The sequence below is a fragment of the Cololabis saira genome, chromosome 5, assembly GCF_033807715.1.
Source record: "Cololabis saira isolate AMF1-May2022 chromosome 5, fColSai1.1, whole genome shotgun sequence".
Classification (NCBI taxonomy): domain Eukaryota; kingdom Metazoa; phylum Chordata; class Actinopteri; order Beloniformes; family Belonidae; genus Cololabis; species Cololabis saira.
The window spans coordinates 25,828,246-25,854,976 of record NC_084591.1 but is presented as its reverse complement, the minus strand read 5'-3'; the positions used below and the strand labels follow the sequence as shown (position 1 = coordinate 25,854,976).

The following is a 26,731-nucleotide window of genomic DNA, read 5'->3' as shown; positions in this document are numbered from 1 at the left end:
ATGAAGGATATGGTTCCATCTGTTTCCTGCCCCCGAGGGCTGCGGCGCTCAGTTTTGATGAAGAACCAAGAATAAACAGAAAGATGAGTCACAGCTTTGTTTTTGTGTTATGACAAGTGTTTCTGCGTGAATTCGCGAGGCTGGAAACATTGACATATCTGTGAAATAACTTTAAGGATGGTAGTGTGTCAGGCATCGCTGTAAATGAAACAACTCAAACAGCAGACAGCGTTGCTTACGTTATTATCTGTTAATGTTTGCCAGTGCAGCATTGCCGTGTTTACTCAGCAGGCTTTTACTTGTTTGCATTGTCAATAAACATGCCAGTTAAAAATGCATGGCATAACTATTTGTTTTACTCCCCTCAGGGAGCCAGTTTGTTCTCAGGAGGGTCCTCTATTTCTTTCAGATGCACCTTCAGTCTCAAACCCATCCGTCTCATTTGTCTGGCTCTGTCCTCTTCTTTTTCATCCTGCTGCACCTGTCAGATTTATTGTCCTCCGTTGAAGAAGCACACACCCCCGGCAGGCATGCTTGTTTGACCTTTTCAAAGGCCATCTCACAGTGTTTGTGGGGGGGAGGTTGCTTTTGTTCCTTGAGCTTTTCTTACCAGGTTTTGGAGGGCATCAGCAAGGGGTGTCCATCCTTCCACAGAGGGAGGCGTGGTTCCCTCTGCTTGCTTGGTGTGATTACGGACCACACATGGTCGTACTCTAGTGGCTCACCAAGACGTGGAGCTTTGGTTCGAGGGCACAGGCCCCGGAGTCCCCGGCTCTGCCTCCTTCAACCAACCCATAAAGAACTCCTCTAAGCCTTTTGTTTGTGCTTTTTCTCTTCGCCTCATCTCCTCTGGGCCTTTTGTCCTGCGGTTTGGGGGCCCGATGCCTCAGCGTCCACTCCCTCGGCTTTGTTCGCTCTACCTACAAAATGCCACCAACAAGTATTCCACAACTGTAATGAATACAGGTCTTTCTGTTGGACTGAATGTGCCAAAGTAAAGAATGGAGAGAAGAGGCCTTTGGTTTCATGTCGATTTGATGGTTTTGCTGATGATCTGGGCTGTTAATTGAGCGGAGGTGATCGCGTGGATGAGTCATTGAGAACCAGTCAGTAAAAAAACAAGTGCCGCTCTTCAGCGATATTGTTGTTGGGAGTCGGAGGTCGATTGGTGACCTGTCCCTGTCCCTCAGCGGATGACAGGTGGATGACAGGTGGCTGACAGGTGGGATAGGCTTCAGTGTCCAGCACACACACCTCTGACCCCAAATAGGATTGAAGTGGATGTGGAACATGTATTCATTACATGTTATCATTTTTCTTTAGGTATTTTTTAGAAATACCACTTAATTAATTATGGATTTCTTTCTATCTCTCTTTATTAAACCCTTAGATATCTGTCATACCCGAGTAAATCCAGGAACTCAAAAATCAGCCGTCGGTCAAGGATTTAGAATGATATTGCCATATTTCTCCTCTCCATTTGCAAATGTAAAATCTATATATACAAGACTTATTGAGATTATGTTCTTTTCTTTTTACCATCAGAGTAGTCTTTTCACATTTAACACCATTTTTTCAATTTTTTCTTCTTTCATTAGATTGCAGACCTGGCTGATATATAAAACTTCTGTCGTATGTGGTATGTGGTAATGGCACCACCCTGACACTTTATTAATATCAGGCGTGCCAGATTTTAATGGGCGCTTATTGAAATACCCATCTTTATTTTACCAGGAATTAAGTATAACCATTTTCAGCAGTGACGGATAAGTCATTTAATGTGTTTCATAGTCTTCTTTTCTGTGGTTTACCGCACAAATAGTACAGATTTCGTTGGCGCTGCCAGGCTGACTGCAGAGGCCTAAGAACAAAGTGTTGCACACTTAAGTCCACCAGACCTCTGCAACACATGGTCCTTTGTTCTACCACTAACCAGGAATACGGTGCAGTCAAACATCAAAGAGAAGCAGATACCTTGAGGGCAGCCTAAGAAGAGACTTTGGAAATAAACTCTTTTTTTTTTTTTTTCCTAATTTCACTCGTTCGAATCACTATTCTGCCCTTAGTGTTTGACACAGTTTTATGAAACCCCAAGAAGTTAAGTATAAAGATATTTGAGGATTCAAACTCCCATTATTAGAACTTGACTTGAATTTAAATTTGTTTTTCCTCATTTTCAGTCCAGTCTCTCAAGAAAATCTATTGATATGCCGAAAACATAGTAGTGTCACAGCAAAGGACCAAAAATTGTGAGACGTAAATGTTTCCTTTTAAATATTAATATATTAATATCACATAATTTTTTTACGCCTAACCATACACCAATGACAACTGATAGCGAGGTAGAAAACTTAAAATGTCCTTGGACAATATTACTTTTATGACATGGCAGTTGTTCTAATGCAAATCATGGGCTTGTCACAGTGGACAAATTAAAATTTTAAATTTAAATTGTAATATCGTAATGTAATATATATATATTATTGTAATATATTTGAAATTTTATTCAATTAATCAAAACTTTTACAATTGTTGGTCTTTTCTTAAGAAACTGGGAGGTTTTACACCATGTACCAACATGGCTTTATATCTTTGAAAGAATGGTAAATGTACGGTATGTAGATTACAATCTACATTATCAACTGTAGCTTTATTGACAGAAACCTTTTGTGAGGGCAGATCTGAAGCCTGGTTTATGGTGCTGCTATGCGTTGTGATTATTGTAGCTGATAACGATGTTGTTATTCTTCTTTGTTAAACCCGATACTACTTCTCTCTTTTTTTTTTAAAGCCAAACATAAAAACATAGATTACTCCAATATCTGTAAAAATGACTGTTTCTCAACATTTGTCAGCTCCATTTCATATAAAATATGTCTTTGTTTGCCCTGTTGCTAAGTCTGAGCTACATAAAAGAAGTAAACAAAAGGAAGCTCAGCAACGCAAACTACAGCCATGCAGAAGAGAATCCGCAACACCAGCGAGTGTTTGGTGCTGTAATGACTGAGCAACACAAACAGCAACAGACACGTTTAACTGCCAACAACAACGTAGTTCTGTCTGCCACATTAGTGGTTGCAATGTGGCACCATAAACCATGCATCAAAGATAAGATGCACTCTGGTGGAAACCTTTGAAACATTGCTTCATCTTCTTTAGAAATACTTCCGTGTATGTTAAACGTAGCATCTGTTTTTCACTTACAATGTATTTATCGCTGTTAAATATTGAAATTACGTGCTCTCCTCGTGTTGTCACATGACTAGAAGTTTGCTTTAGCCACCTAAGAAGAAGATACCTGCTCAGACAAAGGAAAACCCAACTAAACATACTACATACTAGACATATTTTCTCTATCCATTTGACTCTATTGACCTGAAAAGATGGAACAGTTTAATCGAGACTAATTGTTAAAACTTAACAATTCGTCTGACATGAATGACGACACAAGTCTTCATTTACTTCTACTGTGCAGGCATGCCGTTAATATGAAACTTTATAAGAGGCAGACCTTTAGCTCTTTAGCTCTCAAAATCTAGACTGCTGCACTAACAAAACCTGCTTCCTTTTCACATATCACTGTCTTCATATGTGAGTTAGGCTGGCGAGTTTTTACGACACATTTAATCTATCCTTCACCATGTCTAATTGAAATCCCTCCAGTTGGATAAAAAAAAAGTTGACATTCTTTTTACAATAAAAGCCTTAAAATACCATATTCAACAGAACCAGTCGGCTCCATTGTAGGGAATGTCACTTCAACAAATTCCTAATCTAGTACAAAAAAACAGCATGATTATTTCAATAACCTTCTATTAAAATAGTATTAAATATTTCTATTTTCTCATCCTATCATGTCTGGTGTTTGTTTATGCTGACCCCACTCCTGGCCATCATAAAGGAGCCAGTCTTTAGATGAATCCCAATTTGTATGTGTAGAGCTGCTGCATGTTTTTTTTTTAGTTAGTTTGAGTTAGGATGCGGCTTAGAGTTGCTCCTATTAAGCAATTGGTCTTGAAAATCCAATAGTGCTGACGGTTTCAGTACAACGGTTTCAGTGCAATGTTGCATCTTAGTTTGGAATTCAATTTAGCCTGACAGTAGGAACAGAAGAAAATTGCCTCTGAATGCTATTGACTCAGAGAAAAGGATTGGCTAAGGGGAAAGTCCTTTGTGGTGCAGTGAAGAGATCGACAACACAATGGAAATGAGGACACAAGAGGAAACGTTACTGTTAACTGATACTCTTTATTCATTTATTTTTGCCATATCAAGGCCCAAAGATCTATACTGTTAGAAGCACATGTTTAAACTGATAAAATACCTGATTTGCACATCTTTTTTGAGTTCTCTTTTCTGTAATTTGACAAGAACGATCAAGGAAAATAAAGAAGGGTATTTGATTTTTGTCTTAATTCCAATCATCATTTGAGGTGGTTATAATTATTTTGCCAAAAAGATTTATATGATCAATGTTTGCATCGTGCTATATCTACCTGTGTGGCACGAGTGACAAGAACAAGCATTACACAAGCTCTTCAGTAATGATTTGAACACATGGATACAGCTTATGTCAGTGTGGCGTGTTTATTTGTGTTGATTTATGGATCTGAGAGATTCTGCACTTTCCAAACGGAAAAATAAACGAGTAAATCCAGTCTGTAAAAAACACGATCCCTGGTTACAGGGGCTGTGCGGTTCGTGTGATTTGGTGGCTGTAAAATTTCAAATGCGTAAATGAGCTCCTTCACAAAAATGCAAATTGGCACCATGTGGAAGACGATGCATTTAAAAACACGTAAGAGGCTATTTGTGTTCCTCTTGGACATGTTTATAGGTTTACAAGGCATTGTGCTCTCACGCAAAGGGTACTGTGGATATTTACGTTTGTTCAACTCTAGTCATCTGTTTTCCCTCTTTATGTTGTCTCAAATGTTCTCATGTGTTCTGCTTTTGTCTCATTTCACTTAAACACTTGAACATTGTGTGGAAGCTGGCGATATAGCTGATCCTTCATATCAACATCACAACATGTGTTAACTCCCACCGAACTATTCTTCTGTTTCTGTTTTAGTTAGAAATAAATACCAGATTACTGCAGCCGCTTAAACTCTGTTTCTCCCTCCGGAGCAGCTCACTTTGGCCCCCATTATCAGAGAGCAATCAGAAGTTAACGAGGGTCCAGTATTAGTTATCAAAATCCTGTCCGTCGCAGATGGATTTGTGTGGAGGAACACCAGCGTCCTGTCCCTGCATGTTACAGTTGACATGTTCCACACACACTCATGGCTGTTGAACATCAGCTGTCAGTGTCGGTGAGAAGGCAGCATGTGACTTCAATTAAGACCTGGAACTGGAGCCCAAGTGGGAAAGCTGAATAAGGCAGGAATGAGAACAGCCTGAGAACACTGGCCTTTTGTGATGGTATCCAATGAGATCAATCAGGGCTGCATCTTTGAACGTGTCATTCATTCGTGTAATGATACTTTCTTTACTTCTATTTCTCCTGCTCTGTGCAAGTCTTCACATTTCAGTTAAAGCTCTTATACAACAAAACAATATGAACTTTCAGCAGTGATGAAAAGCCTCCAATGTAGAAAAAAAGTATTTGAACACACCCAGCACCACTTACAACTGCCAACTAGGATGGGCAGTCTATGCCTGGACCAAAATGAGAGAACTTCACATTACTGAAGAGAGGAGAAGTAAATGATTCACTCAGTACGTTTACAGGCACTAATAAAAAGTCGAATTGTTGCCTTAATCCAACTGAATTTTTAAAAGCCATGTATACACCTTAGCCGGGCTGTAGTTGAACCGAACTGAAGCTTTTGAGATCGAGATTTCAGTGCCAGATAATCTGGTTCTAATCCGAATTATTTCGACATGTATATGCAACTGGGGCTGAACCGAGCTAGCGACTGCCCCGGGACTCCTCCTTCCAGAAGTGTCGAGCCCAGGGATCGGGAATAATAACGGTCACAGCATCACAACAACACGGTAACAGAAGAAGAAGAGGGAGACTTTGCTGCATTTTCCATCCTCCTTCGCACGTTTACTAATTGTACCGGAATAATGATAACGCAAAAGTGTGTGTGGCACCACCTAGCGTCGCGGAGTCGAACGCACCTCACTCAATAATCGATTGTCTTCTCGCGCATGTTTACTTGGATTTCTCGGAAACTCGGTTTAATCCCTAGCTAGATTGTTGCCGATAGGTTGATTTAGACGTGCATATAACCACACTGACTGCTGAAGAGAGAAGTAAATTATTCAGTGACGTCAAAAATGTAACAGCGGCATTTGCATTAAGTTTAATCATTATTGGTTCAGTTTGAGTTGTTGCTCAGCCAGACATCTTATTGTATTTATACCTAGAAACCTGCATTTCAGTTTAAACAAACATGTCACATGCATTTTGTTTTTATATCATTGCATTTATTAAGCATTTAATCCCCATTCCTTAAAATACAGTAGAGCTAATGTCACGTTAATCACTATGCGAACCGTCAGTCTGGATGATCTCCCTCACTGACAGACCCAATGCTATAAGAAGAAGAAAAGACAAACAGGCCGTTGAGTAAGACACCCAAAGAGATGAGGGACAAACATTCACCAACCTTCTGGATGTTTCCAACGGCTGATTGTCAAGTCGTGGTGTTTGGATGTCCTAAAGTGAGAAAGCACAAGTGTGAGCAAAGCAATCTGTTGAGTCCTTTCTGCTGGCCTTTTTTTTTTGCTTTTTCTCTTTCAGTGCTTACAGCCTTTTACCCTCTCATGTTTGTTTAATTTCATTTGCACAAGTCTTTAGAAACCAGCCTCTAATCACTATGCCTGCAGGAGTGTACGGTTCTTAAGTCAGCTTTGCACTAATGAAGCACTTTCACATTTCAAGTCATAGCTGCGAGGACAGTGAGACTAATTATCGCTGTCTCAAATACTTAAGCTTTAAGATGTTAGGGACACCAAAGATATCTTCCTCTTTTTGCTCTGCTGGCATTCTCAAAGGCCTTTCCTGCACTTTAGCACCCTGCAATAAATATCACAGAGAAGAGGCCTCTGCTTCGATGTCCCCATGACTCAAGCTCATTGTTGAGCTTTGCTGTGCCTCATAAACCCCCTTTGTGAAAATGTTTTATGTAGAAGGATGGCAAAAAGCAGAATGGATGGGGCATTTGCTTGTGTTGTTTTTCTCTGTAGACATATTACCTTTGGCTTTTACCGGATTTTTCCATCGCACTCTGCTGGTTGGTACGGCTCTTATCGAGCCCTTCCATTGGTCAACATCCTCTGGACCAAAATCAGAATGTATTGATGGTCCAGTGGTGGCCCAGGCCGGAAGGTTTCTGAATAAAATACAAACACGAGCCTAGGAAGAGTAGCCTGCCCCGCATTGATCTCCCTCTCAATGTGAGAGAGAAGCCCTCTGAACACGAGAGGAGGAACAAATCAAACAAATTTATTACCATGCGACCAAAAAGGTCAGTGCGTGACAAAAGCCTCCTGTTGTGAGGAGGAGTGCTGTGGAGTGGCCCCCTCCGAGTAGAGCTTGCGTGACTACCTCGGCATTAGACATGGGTCAGGCTGGGAGGAAGCATGGAAGTAGAACCAGTTTGGGAACAAAAACCTTTTTCATTCTTGTAGGAATGTGACAGTTACTTAATGAAAACCTGTTTCACCGAATTTTCCAGTTAGCTTTAAATTGGTTAAAAATTCAATTTTTCAATTTAGAAACCTCTCTGACATGATGACTTAGAAATTCAGCAACACATTGACACTTAAGGCTATCTTTGTAAGTGATTAACTGTATTTTTCTCTGTCCAGCTGATTGGTCTTAATTTGAGTTTGACTAGATTTCCGTCCTTTTTTCCTCTGAATTCTCAGATGGTCGTTGTGTTGACAAGCAACTGTTGTTCAAGCAAAAGCAAACAAATCAAATCTGGAGTGAGCCCTAAATTTTTCACACTTGATTAAAGCGTGTAAATGAAAACCCATGTGATGTTTGGCGTCTGACGTCCCTCCCCCAGTATTCAGTATTCATTTTAAACCAGTCACATATTTGCACGCTGTTCTAACTGCTGTGGCTAACAAGTCATCCTCTCGTGCGTTCGTTTTCTTTGCTAATTCAACAAACATTTAATCAAACGCGCTGTTTTTGTCGTAGTGGTGTCTACACAGCATGATCTGAATCATTAATAAACAACCCCAGCCCCAGCTGGGGTAATTTCACACTGCTGACGTATACAAGTCTACATGTGCGATCTTACAGTTACAGATGTTTAAAGATGCTTTTGTTGCTTTTCTCTTTTGAAGAGATATTCTCAGCAGCTCTTCAGTGAACAATAGTAATTCATCTGAATTTTTACTTGTATTTTTTGCAGCACTGTGACTGTCCCCTGACGATTATGAGACGGTTCAGGAATGTTCATAAATATTCCTGGATGCTTTACAAGGTTGAAAGCTGTCTTTTTAGGAATCCTGCGCTGCTAGTCTGATTAGCATGATGGTATTGTGGTTCACTGATTATTTAGCTGGCTCGGTGGCTGGTGAGCTCGGGTGATCAGCATTCAGGTCACACCCAACTGTGCCCATCTTGTACAGCACAAAGGGCTGATCAGGGATGCTAGGCAGCAGGCACGACAATTCACCAAAGTCTCTGCAGCACTGGACCTGCCTGCCGCGCTCCAGACAGAATGTCTCAGTGTCCTAGTGTTTGCTTGTCTACTGAATGGAGCGGGGTTATATGATTGGGATGGTGGAGCAATGCAAATATGCTCCTTTTGGGGTGGGGAGCTCTGGAGTACTGCTGGGTGAATTGGGCACAGTGTTTCATGTTCCGGTCTGTTTAAATCTTTTTTGAGTCTATGCATTTGTGTTTTTTAAATGTCTAATACTTGACTGTTGGATTGATTCAGAAGACTTGGAGACATTAGCCAGGTCAGCCGGACGGACTTTAACTCGTAAACATTGTGAAATGGGTCTAATACCCCTGCCATTCACAGCTATTTTTACCTATACAGATTGTACGAAACCAATCTCAACAGAGAAGGGACGGGCCTTATGCCAGGAGTCATGCCAGAGTGTCCAAGATCCATTATTTCAATTACGGCTCCAGAGTTGCTAATGACACCTGGGATGAACAAGTTTTTACTGCAAAACGTAAACAGTCATTCACCCTCGTTTCCACTGCACGACGTGTTGTATTTCTTTCGCTGACATTAGTCTGGTGTTTGCTCTGCCGATGTCACATGCCCCATTTCTTTAATTGGTTGTACGCCTATGTGAACATACAAATGCATCTGCCGGCGCTGTCTCCTGGAAATCAAAGTCAAATCCACAGGAACCAGAGGAATGAAAATGATTAAGCTAGTCAGGCAAAGAAGAAATCATGAGAGAAAATGATTTTCAAGGAATCTAAATATATAAAAGTGAAAACACATGAGCACAGAGTTAAGATATACAGTGAAATAGTTTTTTTCTTTCTCGGGGGTTCAACATCATAGTTTTAAAGACAGCGTTCCCTTTAAACTGAGTGAGTGTTTGATATATCAGAATCCTTAAGAATGAATAACTTCTTCCCTGTATTAAAAAAAGACAGATCGTGCTCCTCAGCATTTTCTCAAGAACTTTTACAATCAAATTCTAATCACACTTGTCACATAGAAGAAACAAACTATTTTAATCTTGACAGCAGGGATTTTGTGGTGGCCCCGGTGGTGCTGTTGGTCACAGGAACTGCCCCCTAGCTGCTTTCTCTGGCTGCCCCCCTCTTTCATCCAGCACATATCAAAACAATCTGTTATAATTTGAAGCATGTTTCATTAATTGCGTTTTACCCTGAAGATGTAGCGAGGAATTTTAAAACTTTGCAGAAACAAATTTCCCCCCTGTCTGAACTAGTTTTAAGAACATTAATGTGGGATTAGAACACTTTTTTATCTCTCTTACTCTCTTTTAGCAGTGCCATCTATATTCATATACATTAAGGAGATATTTGTAACAACAACAAAAAACTGCTTGTCTTTTGGAAACTGTTTCTCTCTACGGCTTGATGCAACAATGTCACTGTACCATCTGTATTATTCTAACTATATAACTTTCATAGTGCAGTTTGATTATTACAGTACATTACTTAATTGGCCACCATGAAATATATTTATTTTCTATCTGGTACCACAAGAGCAGAGGAGGTAAGCCATTAATGACCTGCTAGCAGGCCCATGGGAAGAAACATTACACAAAGAGCTTTCCGGAAACAGTGAGCAAACTACCCCAGTGTCTCTGCGGGCGGTCTAAAAATACCACTGTGCTTCTTTGAGATATTAAATCTGGGTGATGACATGCAGTTGGCAGACCTTCGATCACTTTCCCTAAACTCCCACAAGACGTAATTTTCTTTTCACATGCTGTCACAAATGGAAATCTTTATATGCCTCACGTTGTAATGGGCCGACTTTTCTCCTCGGTGTCAACATCCAAACATCCATGGACTAAGTGAGTTAGTCCTCACATAATCATGGTTTTAAAATCACTGGGAATATTCGTTTTTCACATCTAGACAGACACATTTAAGTGCAGGAATTCAGTGAGACATCTCGCACAAGAATGTTGCTACAACTGAAATGTAACATTTCAGAGTTCCATATTTTGAACATTTTCTTAAACATTCATTTTTAAAGCATCAGTTGATCTTTTCTTCTTTGTTTCTATATTTACAACCACACCAGTTGCAAATACTTAATATAAAAGCTTCACTTATGTGCTGTTTATTTCTGGACAAATATTTTGCAGCTTTTTTTGCCTTTTTTCATGTAATATTCCTCCAGTCTTTGGAAGGTTACTCAAGTTTTAGTTTGGTCATACAGCTCTGTTTCCTTCACAGCCTCATCTCAAATGCATTGAGTTGTTTTAAAGGAAAGCCCTGATGACATGTCCTTGGTTTTCAATCTCCCTCTTAATATTCCCCCTCATCTCCCAGATGCTCAGGCTGCTATGTCCCTGCTCCAAATCGATCTTCAGTTTTAGTTGCTTTAGTAGGAACAAAGAACCTTGTCCTACTTGGTAGATATGCTATATTTTAGAAGAAGAAAACACACACACACACTAAAACTGCAGTTTCTGATGTTTCTGGTTTCACCTCTTGTCTCAGTCCACGATGTGAGAAGCAGACAGAAAGGATTGAGGCTTATGTATGAGATCCAGTTATGGAGGGCCCAAAGGTTGCATCCTCCTTCTTCTGCAGAAGTACATTATCAACAGGGTAATTAGGGGTAGAAAAGTTTTTCATGGGCTTCCTTCGTTAGCGGCCACATGATCCTTTCATTCCTCCGAGAGCTGGTGTACAGGCTGGCGGTCAGGGGAGGAATTTGCTCCCGGCTGGAAAAGCCTCGCAGTGCGCAGAGAGGTCCTTCCTGCTGCCAGCTCCTCTGAAAAATTGGGCCCGGCCAAGAGCTGAAACACAATCTTCCTCTCCAGCTGGCCTCTTTGCTGGTAGAGGAGAAGGGTTGGATGATGATGATGATGATGATGATGAACGCACACGTGGAATTAATGACTTGACATGGATCGAAGAAAGCTACCATGACTTCTTGGACCATAATGTAAATGTGTTAATTCAGCTGTGCTCTGAGGAGCAGTCGCAGGCCGAATTAAGAGCTCACTTCCCCCCTTTTTTACTCCATTCCTCAGTTACTGGCTTGTCGGCCGCAGTATCAGGTGTTCACCTGCATATGACATTTGGACAAGTAACCGTCTAAAATGTGAAAAGTGCTCATAATGGCTCCTGAAGCAAATGCTGCAGAAGCAGTGGGCTTTAATGCCAGAAAATTCTGGTGTGTCTTTGAGGCAATATATGAGAGATCTGCTCTCATTTGCTGCTTGTCCAATGAAAAAAAAAAAAAAAGATGTTGAACTGTCATGCATCTTTATCTGAGCATCCTGCATTGGAATTAGGATTTGACTTGATAGATGAGTTGGTGAAAATGAACCGGCACATTTAAAGTGGAGTTGGACTGCCGGTTTGTGAGCGTGCCGGTGGAGGGTTAGAGCCTCCGTCGGCACAACTCAAGAACCATGACAATATTCTCCTGACATCTGAGGCATTCCTATTATATCCATGCTGATTATTTCTATGCCCTTTCCAACTTCCTGGAGCCTGGTTGTGTTTACCATGTTTCCCTTAGATCCATCATAAGAAGGAGTACTTTTTACTCTCCTCCCTTTCACAAGAGGGTTCATTCTGTGATTTGATGAATGCTGCAATCCCCACTGCACCACACCAAGCTTCCCACAAGCTTTCTGGTACGGAGAAAAGTGGCAGTCATTCAGCAGCACATGCCAAGAAAAAGTGTTATGCTTCAGAGCCTCAGACAAACCGAGGAAGCAGTGCATTACTCTTGAGTAAACTGTGTTTCAGTTCACTTTTCTCACATTTAACTTTCCAGTGGATCATAAATAAAAGTACTTCTTGTCATGAACCCCCACCCCATAACTCCCCTCATCGTCTCTCCACTCAGCTCTCCTTGAGCTAATTATGTGTGTAAACTGTGACTACTGTGAGGACAGATTACAACCTGGCACACATGGTTTGTTATCACTTGTCATGTATCATTTATCAGGCTCGCAATTACAACACCTCCGCTCTGCTTTTGGAACCACCTTCTCCCTGGGGTGGCTCATTAAGCAAATCATCAGCACCAGCATCTCAGAGCAAAGCGGGCAGAGGTCTGTGGCTCTGTCTGGGACCTTGTAGGTGAACTGGAAGGATGGAAAAATCAGTTTTTGGCATTTACGTAAGGACTCCTGGAGAGAAAAACGGGCCTTCCGCCCTACACCTCCCCGACCCCTGCCGACTGGCCCATCGGCCGCTAACGCACACAGCTTGTGGTTGATGTAGCAGCATTAAGTTAGGTCACGCAGGTTCATCCCTGACAAAAGGGAAGTTAAATTGTTCCCTAAGTTGGTGCCCGTGCCTGTGAAGACATGGCAGCCATTGGTCAGATGAGATGATCTCCGGCCCTGCCACGTGTTCAGTGTCTTGGGTAAGACGCAGAACACACAGTTTTGTCAGTCGGGTGGGTGGAATCTTTTTAGTTTCCCCTTAAACATGGACACAGTATTTCTGAGATTGCTTCCATCTCCTGTGGTGCCTATAAGTAGTGTCTATAAGTAGCCGTGCTCATTGTCACCCGGGGCAACCACCCGCCCCCCACCATATATTTGTGAGTGTGGGTTTTGTGCTCTTGGTTTCTCCTCAGTCCTCAGCTGCCCAGAACTTATTTCCTGTTTGTTAGTGCCACTTAACCACGCAGCCTGAAATTTAATGCAAAATTTAAAGTTTCATTTCTTAAGAACCTTTTTTTTGCATAGTTGGCAAACTAGCTTAAATACATATCTGAGTATTTGACTTAAATTATTTAACACTTTCACATATTCATATATTTTTTAAGTGTTTTTTTCCCTAAAGATAAGATATGCAAAACTATGATTATTGTTGTTTTGTTAGATATCATGCAACTTATTTGTATTTATTCCTCACTTGATACATTTAAAAAAAATAGAAGTGAAAAACATGATACAGAAAATAGACTTTTTGTTCAATGACACGTATCAAATGGGTGTTGGATTGGTCCATGATGCCTGATGAAGAGATTAATACACAAATAAACCACCCAAACCTATGAAATATACGAAAATCTTAAATCAGAAAATATTTGGATGATAAAGAAATGCAGAAGAAAAAAATAAACACATTTATTATGACATTTACTTTGACTTTTCTCTCTTTGCTCACAAAATTGCTCAATTTTAAAATAAAAACGCAACAACAACACCACACAAATCCTGAACTGCTTGGTATCCTCAATGCTAGAATGTCTTTTAGGCTTTGTGAGAAAGAATGGCAACATTACAGCGTGGTGAAAATGTTATTGTTCTGACTGTTGTTGGATTATGTTTCAGGCATGTAATCACAAACTGTCTATCTAACAGCTATACATATTACATAGCATATTGTCATGCATAGTGTACGTATAAATGTGTTATTTTGTTAATTGTTTTCTCTCTTTCTTTTACAGCCGTGCAATCAAGACCAATCAGGACCTGCTTCCAGAGACCCCCTGGACCAACATCTTTTACGATGACTTCTGGGGCACCTTACTCACACACAGTGGCAGCCATAAGTCTTACCGCCCCTTATGCACCCTCTCCTTCCGCCTTAACTGCGCCGTGGGTGGGCTGGAGCCTTGGAGTTACCACTTGGTCAATGTGGTCCTCCACGGCCTCGTGACCATCCTGTTTACCTCTCTGGCTCGCCTGCTGCTCGGGGGAGGACTGTGGAGCCTCCTGGCTGGCCTGCTGTTTGCTTCGCACCCTATCCACACCGAGGCGGTGGCGGGCGTCGTTGGGCGAGCCGATGAGGGCGCTGCCCTGTTCTTCTTGCTGTCCCTGCTGTGTTACATACACCACTGTAGGCTACGGGGGCACGCCGGGTCCTTGCGGCTCACGACGTGGTTCCTGAGTAGCTTGGGCTGCGCTGCGTGCAGCATGCTGTGGAAGGAGCTGGGAGTGACCGTCCTGGCTGTCTCAGCGCTCTACGACGTCTGTGTGTTTCACAGGCTTAAACTGCGACAGGTCATCATGCTCTTCTACAAGGTAAGCCGTGTGTTCGGTTCTAAGTATATGGCAATGGTCGATGCATGCATGCAGGTCTGTCTGTCCGTCTTTGCCCGTTTTGTTTTCCTTTCATTCAAATCATTCAGCTAATCAAAGACTTGCACAAAAGTGCAACAGACTTACTGCGCTGCAGTGGTGCGCGCTTGACTGTGTCCAACATGGGAAACCAATTGGAAGGAGACCTTACCTGCACCCTCCCCACAAAATTCCTCATCAGTAATTCATAAGGACACATAAACTAGCAGGACCAAAATGTCCTTGATTCTGTGGCACGTGGTAGAAGCAGTATAATCAATTCATGTAATGCTATTAAAGTGTGGAAGCAAGTATTACACCCTCTGTAAGACAACTTAAGATGTAATAGTAATGGAAAAAAAAAATGCAGCGTCCTCAGCGATTGATTTGAAGAGGGAGAAACTTGCGGTTTTAAATGCCATACAGTCTCATGTCTCTGTGCCTATTAAAATCTTTGGACAGATGCTCGAAGAGCAAAACTGCCTCAAAATCTCACAAAACAAGATGCCATAGCTGGAAATAAAAAAAAACCCTGAAACACGAGCTGGAGACTCTTTGCTAGAGGAAAAAAAGTGTTGGTTAGTAATATTTGCTGAAAGGAGTGTTACTAAATACTGACCACTGATCAAACCTTTTCTATGATGTCATCTTCTTTTTTTGTTAAAAATCAAATGGCAAACAAGGAAATTATTCCATTAAAAAAATAAAGGTTATTTACACCCATATGTACTTTGCAATTTGAGCCGTTTACTTGTCTTCTACCCAGCTCAAGAAGTAAAACAATATGGGGATATTGTTTTTGATAAAATAGCCAATATTTTCCCCGTTACTGAGGCAACCAGCCATTCAGTAGACCCTTTGCACAAAGTACCAGTCAGCAGCGTAAACTGTTTTATGTCTATTCAATTTGTTGTGCTCGACACTCGGACCATCATAACAAATCAAACAAGAGGTTGCAACAAATGTGACAAAAGAGCTTCAAAGCCGCCTGTGACAGTTTAGCTAAGTGGATAGAACAAGACACAGGAAGCAGAGAGCTAGGCGTCTGCAAGAATTGAGGCAAAATCTTATTAAGGTAGAAACAAGGAAGGATTCAGTAATGTCAGAGCAAATCTCCTCCTTCCTTTTACTGTTCAGTGTAGTCTGGTAAAGAAGATTGAAGTCTCTGCTGCCTTCCTCTCCGCACCGTCCCCTCATGATTTAAGCTTTCCCCCTCTCCCTTTGTCCTCTACAGTATGAACTATTCATTGCCTCTGGAAGACAAGCCCTCTAATAGCTTGTCAGGCATGGCGAGACTATAAGGAAAAGGGGCCAAAAGGGCTGAAGGAAACGATGCCTCAAAGCTGACAATTTTTTGACCATTTTGACTAAAAGTACACATACCCTTCTGATCCCATTGTCTTTGGGAAAAGCCGACTGGGAGACAGTTATTGCTCTGGCACAAAGCAGGGCTTATGTATTTCTGTCATTGTTTGCCATGGTGGTTTGCTCTGTTGGCAAACCGCTCTTCTGAAGACATGCTCTGCTACTTCACAGCAGATCCAGCGACGCTTCTGAATTCATCGTAAATTTGAAACATCAGCTGCTGTAGAAGTCTTTCTCCCTTGATTTTGTTTTCAGGGAATCGGAAGCAGCTAGTTTTCCTCAGAATGTTTCAAACTGTTGATTTGGCCTCTCTTAAAGCTCTTCCTGTCTCTCTGATGAGGTTGTTTTGGTTTTGCTACCTTCGGATGACCTTTATCAATTGCAGTGAAAGATTCAGTTGACCTCACACTGTGCGTTCGCACGGAAAGCTGTCAAATGCAAATGCCACCCATAGAATTAACTCCAGACCTTTTCCTCAATTTCCAGGATTGTAAAAAGGAGGATGTTATGCCTTTCCACTTATTTGAAATATAAAAGTCTTAAAATCAAATCTGATTGTTGATACCTGACACTTGCGCCAGACAACTGCAGCTCGAATATTTTGTTATAAAAATGTAAAATTACAAAGTTTGTTTATTCAGGCATGTCCTTTGGACAGTTATAGAAGTTTAGATTTGGAAAAAAATGTAAATTTTTGTTTCATTTTTCGGTTAGCTTAACAAGAAGTCAGTAGTATTAGTATTAGTTTTGTTTAGTTTTGGTTTTAATTTTAGTTTTTGAGGTATTAACTTAGAGATATCGACAAATAAAAGCTAGGATGAAAGAATCCTTTCAAAAATGCATACAGTACGACACATTTTGATTCTTTCCTTTGAGCGGTTAAAAAAAAAAGTAATTCGAAAAATGAAGTGAGAAACGTCCAAGAAACAAGGCACGATATGAAAATGATAACAGTCATTTTAACTTCTATTCTATTTTGTTCAGTCAGTTTTGCATTTTTTATTTTAGTTTGTATGTATTTTGTTTATTTATTGCATTCATTTTGTTTTTGTTCCATAAAAATATTTAGTGTCTATCTTTATTTCAGTTAACGTTTCAGTTTCAGTCTTAGTTTTGTTTAACTATAACAACTCATATCCTTTGTCTAACTAGGTATAATCTCAAAATCCACATTTTTCTTTCAAAAACCTTTTCAAACATGGGCTGAATTCACACTAGTTCACTTTAATTTTGAAATGTAGTTTTAAAGCAACACTGACTGCCCTCTGTCCACATTAGCGTTGCCTGTACCAGACATTTCCACACTGTGTCACCATCAACTTTGTGGTCATATGATATAAGTAGGGAATCAGGAGAAGAGAGTTATTTCAAAGGTTTTCGGTTTTGTCCATCCATGCTAGACGACATCCTCAGATATAGTGTGCCGCTTAACATGTGGGCTTCTTTTTAAAACAGCAAACTGCGTCCCATCGCAGTTCAACATACGTTACGTACTGCACACTGGTATGGGCATTGATAGGATGAAAGTATGTCACTATATACGAAAATAACTCTATGCCACAACCTGAATACAGTCATGTGACTGCTGTGGTGGGATTCTGCTGTAGTGGGCCAGTGCATGCTGGGACTATTTGAAAGTAATGCACCATCCAGGTATTTCTTACATAAGGCAAACTGGTCAGTTCTTCACATCCTGTATACTGTTAAATGTGTACCCTGCAGTAGAGAAGTAATGGTTTCAAAATCAGGCAGAAAGTCATGTGGAAACGAACAGGAGGTTGTTTTCAAGGGAATAGTGTCGATGCCATGCGTAGCTGTGACAAACGTTTCACATTTAAAAATGAAACTGCATAAATGCGGACGTGGCTTTGATGCTAAAATGCTGCTCCTCTTTGACACAATTTCATGGGTGTTCAACAAGAGGTATAAAAAAGAATCTCGTGGGTTCAAGGTCATTTGTGAGGTAAATAAAAAGACCTACTTCAACACAAGGACTCAAGAATGAGAGGCCATCAGAAAAAACGGTTTTACATAGGAAACAGGTTTCCACTTGAACATATGAGGCTCACTTACAGTGCATCACGGAGCACCGAGGACCCAATAAAGAACTGTGTGGGTTGTCATGCCTATTTAAAAAACAACCGACTGCTATGGGAGAAGACTGTTGGGCAGCATACTTTTCTTGAAGTGAGTTTGCCATGCAGGCCTTCAGTTTCCTACCATGCAACTTTAGCTGACAACTGTCATCGCTGTAGCATGTCATTTAGTCACCGCAGACAACATAAGAGTCTGCGCAGACATAATCACTGCAATCACGATAACTTTGGGGGTTTCTTTCTTCTGGGATTTGTCTGTCTTTTGAAGGAAGAATGCGTTGTGCTTCAAACCATGCTTGGGAATTTGTGACCCAGTCCTAAGCAGTTCACCGCTGCATCGTATCCAGTGCATTTGTCTTCGTGGTACGAGACAGTCATGTTGAGTGATTGTATGCAAAGGTGAGTCATTCCTCAGGGCAAACTGAGCCGATAGCTGCCCAGATGATTGTGCGTTGATGCAGTGCCGACCATGATCAGTAAGAATAAATCCAGTGAGCCGCAATCTTCGGTGTCAGATGCTGAAGATTTGGCTGATGAAACTCAAAAACCGTGTGGGAAATAGGAGATGGTGGCATAAAAGCGTGGAAGGAGAGCCATCACCGTATCCCTGCTTTTCCTGTGTCTGAGTACATTTTAAACCCACCTTGTACTTAGAATAAAGAGGCAGGTCTTGTTGCATGACTGACAAGCTGTAATGGACAGCACTTTGTTTTATCACTGAGCTCTCCACTCAGTTCAGGTCTTTGACATTTAACACTGGAAATGGTGAAATGGGCTTGCTTATCTGATTGTGGCGCTCAGTCAGTTACAGTAGTTTTATATCCTCCGTAAATCTCCTTTGTGTCATTACGACTTCTGCTTGCTATTAGAAGAGTGCAGGCGGTTGAGGCTATGAGCGACACTGTAGCTCCATTAGTTCATAACACATCCGTTCAGAATGTGACGGCAGAGGCAATGCATAGCTGACGATTTATGCGTTGAAATTTGCATAAAAGGTCTTGGAACAGGAGAAGCATCTTGACAATAAGTAACATTTAGAAATAAGCCATGAAGACTCAAGGTTTTCTTATAAGGATCATTGTTAAAACAAAGCAATAAGAGGGGATAGTGTATGCCGCATTCAAATAAAACCAGCCTTACATCTGTCACTTTTGTTTAAACATTTTCATGAATCCATTCCTATTCTACTCACAGCGGATGAGCTGAGTTAAAACGTCTGTGAAAGGGATCAAACAAACTTTACATTCGCAAAACCATTCTGAATATCAAATGTGCCATCTAAGATGGGAAATCTGAGAAAAAGAAAACTCTACATTTATTAAAAGCACACGTTGCTCTTGATGTGAGTCTAGAGTTCTAGATATTTTCTGACTTTGACGGGGAAAGTGTTAATTAAGAAGTTGAGAGGAATCTTTAGATGCTCTAGGGATCTTTCTTCAAATTCAAATGTGTATTTGATACATAAATCATCCAAAATACACACAAAAAAAATGTAATATATCTACAAATGTCCCTATAGAATATATGTGCATTCATTTAAAGCTGACATTTGGTGGAGTAAAATAACCTAAGCCTCTTTCAGCAAGCATTCCTCCACCCTCTCCTTGCTGTTCTCCCCCTCAGTCATTAGTCGGTAGTGTTGAATCCAAAAGCACCTACAGTGCTGATAACTGGTGCCAGGCTAAGCCTTCAGTTTACAGTACGCTCTAATTAGTTCTTTTCCAGACATGTGCTGTCTTGAAAAGCAAAAAAAAAGAAGAAAAGTAATTAAATTGTTTACTCAAGCTGACCTTTGCTGTGTTGATATTCTCCAGTTGTTTTGTGCCTGATTAAAGCCTTCATGTGTTGCTGTGAATCCAGCCAGTTAGTAGATGGCGTTCAAATCCAGCGTAGCTGGCAGTAGCGCGTGGGTAGTGTAAGCGCAATTTATGTGGAAAAAACAGGCTTTTACAAGACCGTTTCCTGCATGGTATTATTTAATAGACTCATTTTCAGTAAAAGATACCAAAACACAATTAGAGATTAGGAGGAAGGATTACTAATTAATATGATCTTCCAATGTTTACTGCATACAGCGCACTAAATTGTTTCCTTGTAAGATTCGGTGCTCTTTCATACTTGTTTACTAATGAAATAAATGTTGATGACTGTAAAATTGGCCTGAATGAGCTCTGAGGAATACCAAACCTTTTCTGGCCAAAGAACCCCACTGTGTTAACATCTTCACTACTTTTTCTACTCATGCGTTGTCTCATATTTCTTTACTTTTAAGCGGCCACTGTTCCTTTGAATTGTCATGGTCACACTGTGATAGACATTGTTCATTAGAAAGACAACAAGTTTGTGATGCACGAGTCTAAAACCCCGAGGGAACGACATCTTTTGAAACACAATAGTGAAATGTATTGCTTTGAAACTGTAAACCGTATATCAAGGATTTATCTTAGTGATGTCATGTCAGTGCTTTACATCTGAGCACAAAAGGTCTCTCGTATATCTTCAGAGGAACTCAAGACATTCGTCTGCGATTGCTTTTGTTCTCATCCAACGTCTGACTACGCGACTGGAAAATTATTTCCAAATCTAGGACGAGACCCAGCTGGCCCTTAGTGAATGTCAAACTTGCACACTTTATCTTTTCTCACCTCCTGTTCTCTGTTCACACTTCTCCTGTTAGTGCAAGGTCAGTGCTCAAGGCATGTGTGTGTGTGTGCATGCGCGAAATGGGTCTGGAGGGTGACGGCGGTAACAGAATTTACGTGGGCTGAGAGCTCAGGTGTTGTGGAGCTGGTGAGGTCAGCGAGGCCTGACCTCCGCAGTGTCAGAGATGGAGATGATAGGAATGCCAGATGTGAGACGGGAGGTCCCTGTAAACATGCGTACATGTGCAGCACATGTTTACATGTCATGGTGTACGTATGTGTGTGAGCTATAGAGCCTGCATACAAAATGTGACATCAACGCATGCCCTTGCTGTGTATTAGATGTGGGATGAGGAAACCCAGCCCACCTCATGCATTCTAACCTGGGGCTCCACAGATGCTCCTGCATGGTCTAATGGCTCCTGTCACTGTGTGATAGATTGGGCCTGGTGGGCTCAGCTAGTGCCCCCTGCTCTCACCCACCTGCCTCTCACATGGGGATACGGAGGACTGGTGGGGAAAGGAATGGGGCAGTCTGAAGTATGCATATGAAAAACCTATTCAGAGGAGAACAGTAAGGGGATACATCATGCTTGGAAAGTAGTACTGACAGGAATAGTTGGCATATTTGGGAAATGTAGTAAGTGATTAAATGAGGATTATAACCTAAAGGAATATTTGATTTGATTTGAAGCGGCATTGTGGGACGTACGTTTGAGTAGTTAGTGTCTTACCTGCGGTAGACACTCACAGTGCTGTCAGTCTGGAGAACCAGTGGAGTACTCAGATAATCACAAAAAGAGCCACAGAGGAGTGAATTTCCCCATTTAAACCAACTCAGACCTCATACATTTCGTAGGGATTTAAAGAAAATACTTAATTAGATACCTCTATACCAAGTCGTCTTTTATTATTTTCTATTCCTCTATATATGTATGTATTTAAATTATTTGTTGACTGTTTGTTGTGCAGCAGGGTGCACGGTCCATGGTCCATGAAAGCACGAGACATATTGCATGGTGTTGCTGTCTGAAGCAAAAGATAGCTAGTGGAGAAATCGTTTGTTTTGGTTAAAGTACCACAAGGTTTCATAACAAAGGCAGTCTTTTCATTCATGTCATCATGCTTACAGTTTTATGTGGTACTCTGGATACTTGACACCGCTTTAGTGCCTTTTGCAGAGGGTTGGGCCTGTTTTGAAATTGTTTTTACAGCTTTGCAGTACCTGCTTCTAAGAGTCAGCAAATGAAACATGAGATAAGTTGGCCGAGGACAAAGGTGAGCCTGGGATTTTAACTCTGATCTGGGTGTGTGATGTCACAGAACCCTGCAAAACTGAACTGCTCGCCTCATGACGTATTTTTTTAAATTCAAGTGACAGGGTTGCTTTATGTTATGCGTGTGCGGTGGTTGTCACTTCAGCTAATCAAATATATGCTCTAAAGCACAGAATAAGGAAAAAAATCCAAATACTGTATGTTCCCCTTTAGAAAAGAATCAGTAAAACACTCATGTAACACTAATTTAAAATGCGGTAAGAGGACATAAAGTGATCGAATTGACTTGAGCGGAGCTGACACATAGCATTCATCAGGCGTAAGTGAACGTGACGAGTGTGATTTCAGTCGAAGGGCCGGGCCAGTTCTGTGGACTTGGCTCCTTCCAGCGTAAAAATGGAAAGAAAGAAAAAATGATGAAAAAAAATAAAAAGTAAAGCCTAAAATAAATCCACAGGTTGCATGATGTGCAATGATGCATGAGGCTGGAAATAGTATCACATTGTCCCTTGTTTTTGTATCGTCACTGAGAGTTCATTCTTTTTATAGCCAGCGCGTCTAAGAATCGATAGTGGCACGTTATGTAAGACCTCAGTCTAAAACAGGACTCTCCCGCTGCGCCCGTGTCCTACACTGTCCCTTCAAGTGTGTGCATGAGTTCTCCAGCAGAGACCTGCACAGATTTGCTGGTTTGTTTTACCCAAATCATCACGAGTGGTAATTGATTCAATCAGAGGGATTACAGCTAATAAGAGACGCTCACTCATGAACTCTAATTTTAATCAATGGACCTTCAGTCTGTTTGTTCAAATATTTTCAAGTATTTCAAGTTTAGTTAACGATGATGAAACTCAACACAAGTGGAATATAGGAAAGACTTGTCTTTCTGTGTCAAATCTAAAACTCCAGTAAAGAAAAGGTTGTGACTGTGTGGAAAATACAAACGAAGACAAAAAGATGAACAATTACAGTTACTTACAGTAGATGAATTATTAAAAAAAAAAAAATCCAATATATATATATATATATATATACATACATACATACATACATTATTTGGTTACCTTATTACTGGGACTCATTACTGGAACCCCAACCAACCTTTTGATGAAATACACTCTAGCTTGAAATGGATGCAATTTGACACCTTAATGCAGCACCAAGGAACCTTTGCTATTTTTAGCTCAGCAAGTCCCTCTTTGGGTGGGTTAAGTGGTTTTAATGATAATGTCTTATTTTGTCACTTGCTCAGCGATTCTCTCATATTCTTGTTAATCACTTTTCAGTCTCTTAGCATCCTCTGCCATGATGTCCACTAAAGCGCTAAGAGCTCATTTTATGTGTGACAAAGGAGCGTAAAGCAATACGCAGTTGTTGGAAGAGACAACCTCGATGGGAGTCTGTTTACTTTGGATGGTTTTTACCGATATAAATGTGGGACACCACACAAGCTAGACGACACTTCATCAAACATTATAAAATATTCTTTCAGCTGAAACTGATATTTTAACATAACAAACACATCCCTGGTGTTGCTTTAATATTATTTGTTGCTACAAATAGAAATCATCTTGGTTTCAGGCTGCGTATGATAAAATAACAATTAAAGCATCTAACGTAATGATACATTATTTATTATTTATTTGTTTTTATTTTTCCTGAAAAATAATTTAAAAAAAGAACAATCAGTCTTTATTTGCAATTTATAATTTATGTCCCATTTTTTTCTGTTTTGAGTGTCATACAATCAGTCGGTTTGAACTACATTAGCTGAACATTACAAGGCTTTGAACATATTTTGCAATTTCTTCTATCTATGTTGCTTTTTTTACCGTTTATACATGATCTAGTTTTTTTTTCTTCATTAAAGTCCCTTAGACTAAAGAAATTACATTGTTTCTACTGTACATCCTTTTAACAGGAGTGCAACACTGAAGTTGAGATGTTCTGCTTTTTTTGATTTGATTTGATTTGATCTTTATTCATCTTGAACAAAACAATTTAAAACACATACATCAACAATAATAATAAAGCACAACCAGTTTTGTTCAAGAAGGGACAGGAAGAAGCAAATGCTTATCTAGTCCGGCCCCTTCTTGCAATATAAGAGTATCCGATATATAAAAGAATAATAATAGCAATAACAATAATAATACATATATACAGTGTATACCCTTCTTCTTGACATATAAAAGTATGTCAATATAAAAGTAATTAAAAGACATGTGAATCAATAATAAAAGTAGCTAAAACGAAAGGCATCAAGCCCAGTAGAGAAGGAAAAAAAGTCAATAAAAAAAAAAAAAAAACAATCACCATAATAAAAGTAGCTATAAAAGAAAGAAAAGCATCATGCACAGAAGAAAAAAAGACAATGAAAAAATAATAAAATAAAAAATCATGGTCATTATAACATCAATTGTTGGTAGTTCAGTATGAGAATCTGCTTATAGCAGCATTTGAATAGCCTGATGTTCTTGCAGACCTTCACACTTCACACGCTTTCAGAAGCGTTGTGAGTTCATTTATTGTAAAAATCAACAAAAAGTTGACCTGGATATTTTTAAGCCTTATTACAGGTTTACAATACTTCTGAAATGAAGTTAGTTGTTTATGTGTTCAGAACAATAAATACAACTTTCCAGAATCCTAATCAAAACAAGCTTAATCAGATACGCACAAACAGAGAACTCGGCTTGCTCCAATACCAGATTTGGAAATATTCACAGATACTGCTGAAAAATTGGTATCAGATTGGTGAGTGTTTGTCTCTGCACAGTCTGGTACCATGCAGTTTTTATCACGAGAATTCCAATTTTTCTTTGTTGCACAAAAGTCAGCAAAGGAAAATATGCAGTACAACCTTGCAAATTCCTGTTTGGAGTGTTTAAAAGCAGTACCATGTGAGTTGCTGAATAAAACTAGCTATCTGGCTTTAGCAGTTTGTTGGAAATATTGAGTTATTTTAGGCTGGAAAATCCCACAAAGACAATATGCAAGGTTGCAGTTTCCAGGGGTGGCACAAATTTAGGGGAAGGGGAAAGTTTGCCTTTCTGAAATTAGAGAAATTTCCCAATGAAAGCCAGAAACCAGAACAAAGATGAACAAAACTGTAGAGCTCATTGTCCTAGATGACCAGCCTTAGTCAGTTATTGAAAATGTTGTATTTTGTCATGTAATTGGACATCTGGAGCCACGTGTGTGGATATATTTCAGAGATATATTTCCCAAGTCAGAAATAAATCTCTGAAACTGCTGCCACCAAACAATATGAAACGGGCAGAACAAAGTTCATGTCAGCTCAAAGGGGAGCAGGCGGTCGGCTTTAAAACTCACACTTGGACCTCTAATGTGTTTTTATGTCAAAACGTAAATAAATGCCTTTTTATTTTACATGTTTGTGTCTGCATTTAAAGTTTAATTTCTTGATTTCTCCATTCTCATATTCTGTATTTGATGGGGAAAACACGGTTACATTTGTTATTATTATAAAATAAATTAAAAAAAATGATATCGGAACATTTCTGCAAAGAACTGAATTGTGAGCACTGCAGTCACTACCTACACACAACAGAGGGGGGTTAAAGACTATGGAAAATTCTGCTTCATCCTGTCATGTCCTGTGATATTCAAATATTCCTAAAGGCAGACAATGGTCCAGTTTATTTGACCGAATAGATCAGATTAGTAGAGGTCCTGTCACCGCTGTGGGCCTTCTCAGCACAGAGGGAGAACAAGTGAAGAGAAACAGGGTCTTTACAGAAAGGGAAGATGCAAAAACGTGTTAAAAGAAGTGTGCGGGGAGGATAGTAATGGAGAGGGCAGCCAAGGGACAATGAGTGAGAGAAAAAAAAGCAGACTGTGGATATTTTCAAGAGGTAGAGTCTCCATAAAGTGCTTCTGTCGGACGGCAGTCCCTCCCCATGAGCCACAAGCATCAACTGCATGCTCCGTTTCTGACTGTGACTACAATGAGAGGTCCTTGTTTTTACATTCATTTCAGTTTATCAGTCACGCAGTTCTACGAGCACGCGTTGTTCACTTTTATCTATTTATCTGTTCATTCCTGGGCCAAGAAGGTAACTCAGTTGATATTTTCGCAGCAAAAACTCAAAAGGTAATTGAAAGATTTGCATGCTAATACTGGAGTTGAGGCATGACTGACCTCCGTGTGGAAGAGCTTTGATGTTGATCCAGATGCAGCCAGTCATGCTGAAGGTATCCAGTCTTTGATTGCTCTTGACTGACACTGCCTTTTAAGGCCCGTTTGAGTGGTAACACACCACACTACCTTATCAAGATGCTGAGCTGAAATATGATTATATTAATAAAATCATGAACTGTGAAAGACTGAGTTGGAGTCACATGCTCTGCTTTTTTTTTATGCAATCCATGTTTTTTGATGGTTTCTCTTTCGGTAGCGGATGACTAAGAAGTCTGTTTTGCAACAGTGACGTATCATGTATCAATGGACCCGTACACTACAACCAGGGAGGATATAAAGTTACAACTACTGAAGATGTGTCACATTAGGACGGGGCTTGCAACTTGATATACTGTATGTTCCTCCACTAAAAAAAAAAATACCACAAGCTTGACAATACAGTGTGATTCTATTTGAACTAAAAAAAAGTTGGAAATTACTTTATAGTGAAAGGAAATC

The 26,731-nt window shown here is 40.2% G+C and overlaps 1 protein-coding gene across 1 annotated transcript in view; it reads left to right on the top strand.

Annotated features, from left to right (window-relative positions):
- Nucleotides 1-26,731, top strand: part of tmtc2b (transmembrane O-mannosyltransferase targeting cadherins 2b) — a 105,184-nt gene that overhangs the window by 29,573 nt on the left and 48,880 nt on the right. Inside the window, exon 2 of the mRNA XM_061721361.1 lies at nt 14,076-14,652. Coding sequence (XP_061577345.1) covers nt 14,076-14,652 — 577 coding nt within the window. The remainder of the gene's footprint in view (nt 1-14,075; nt 14,653-26,731) is intronic.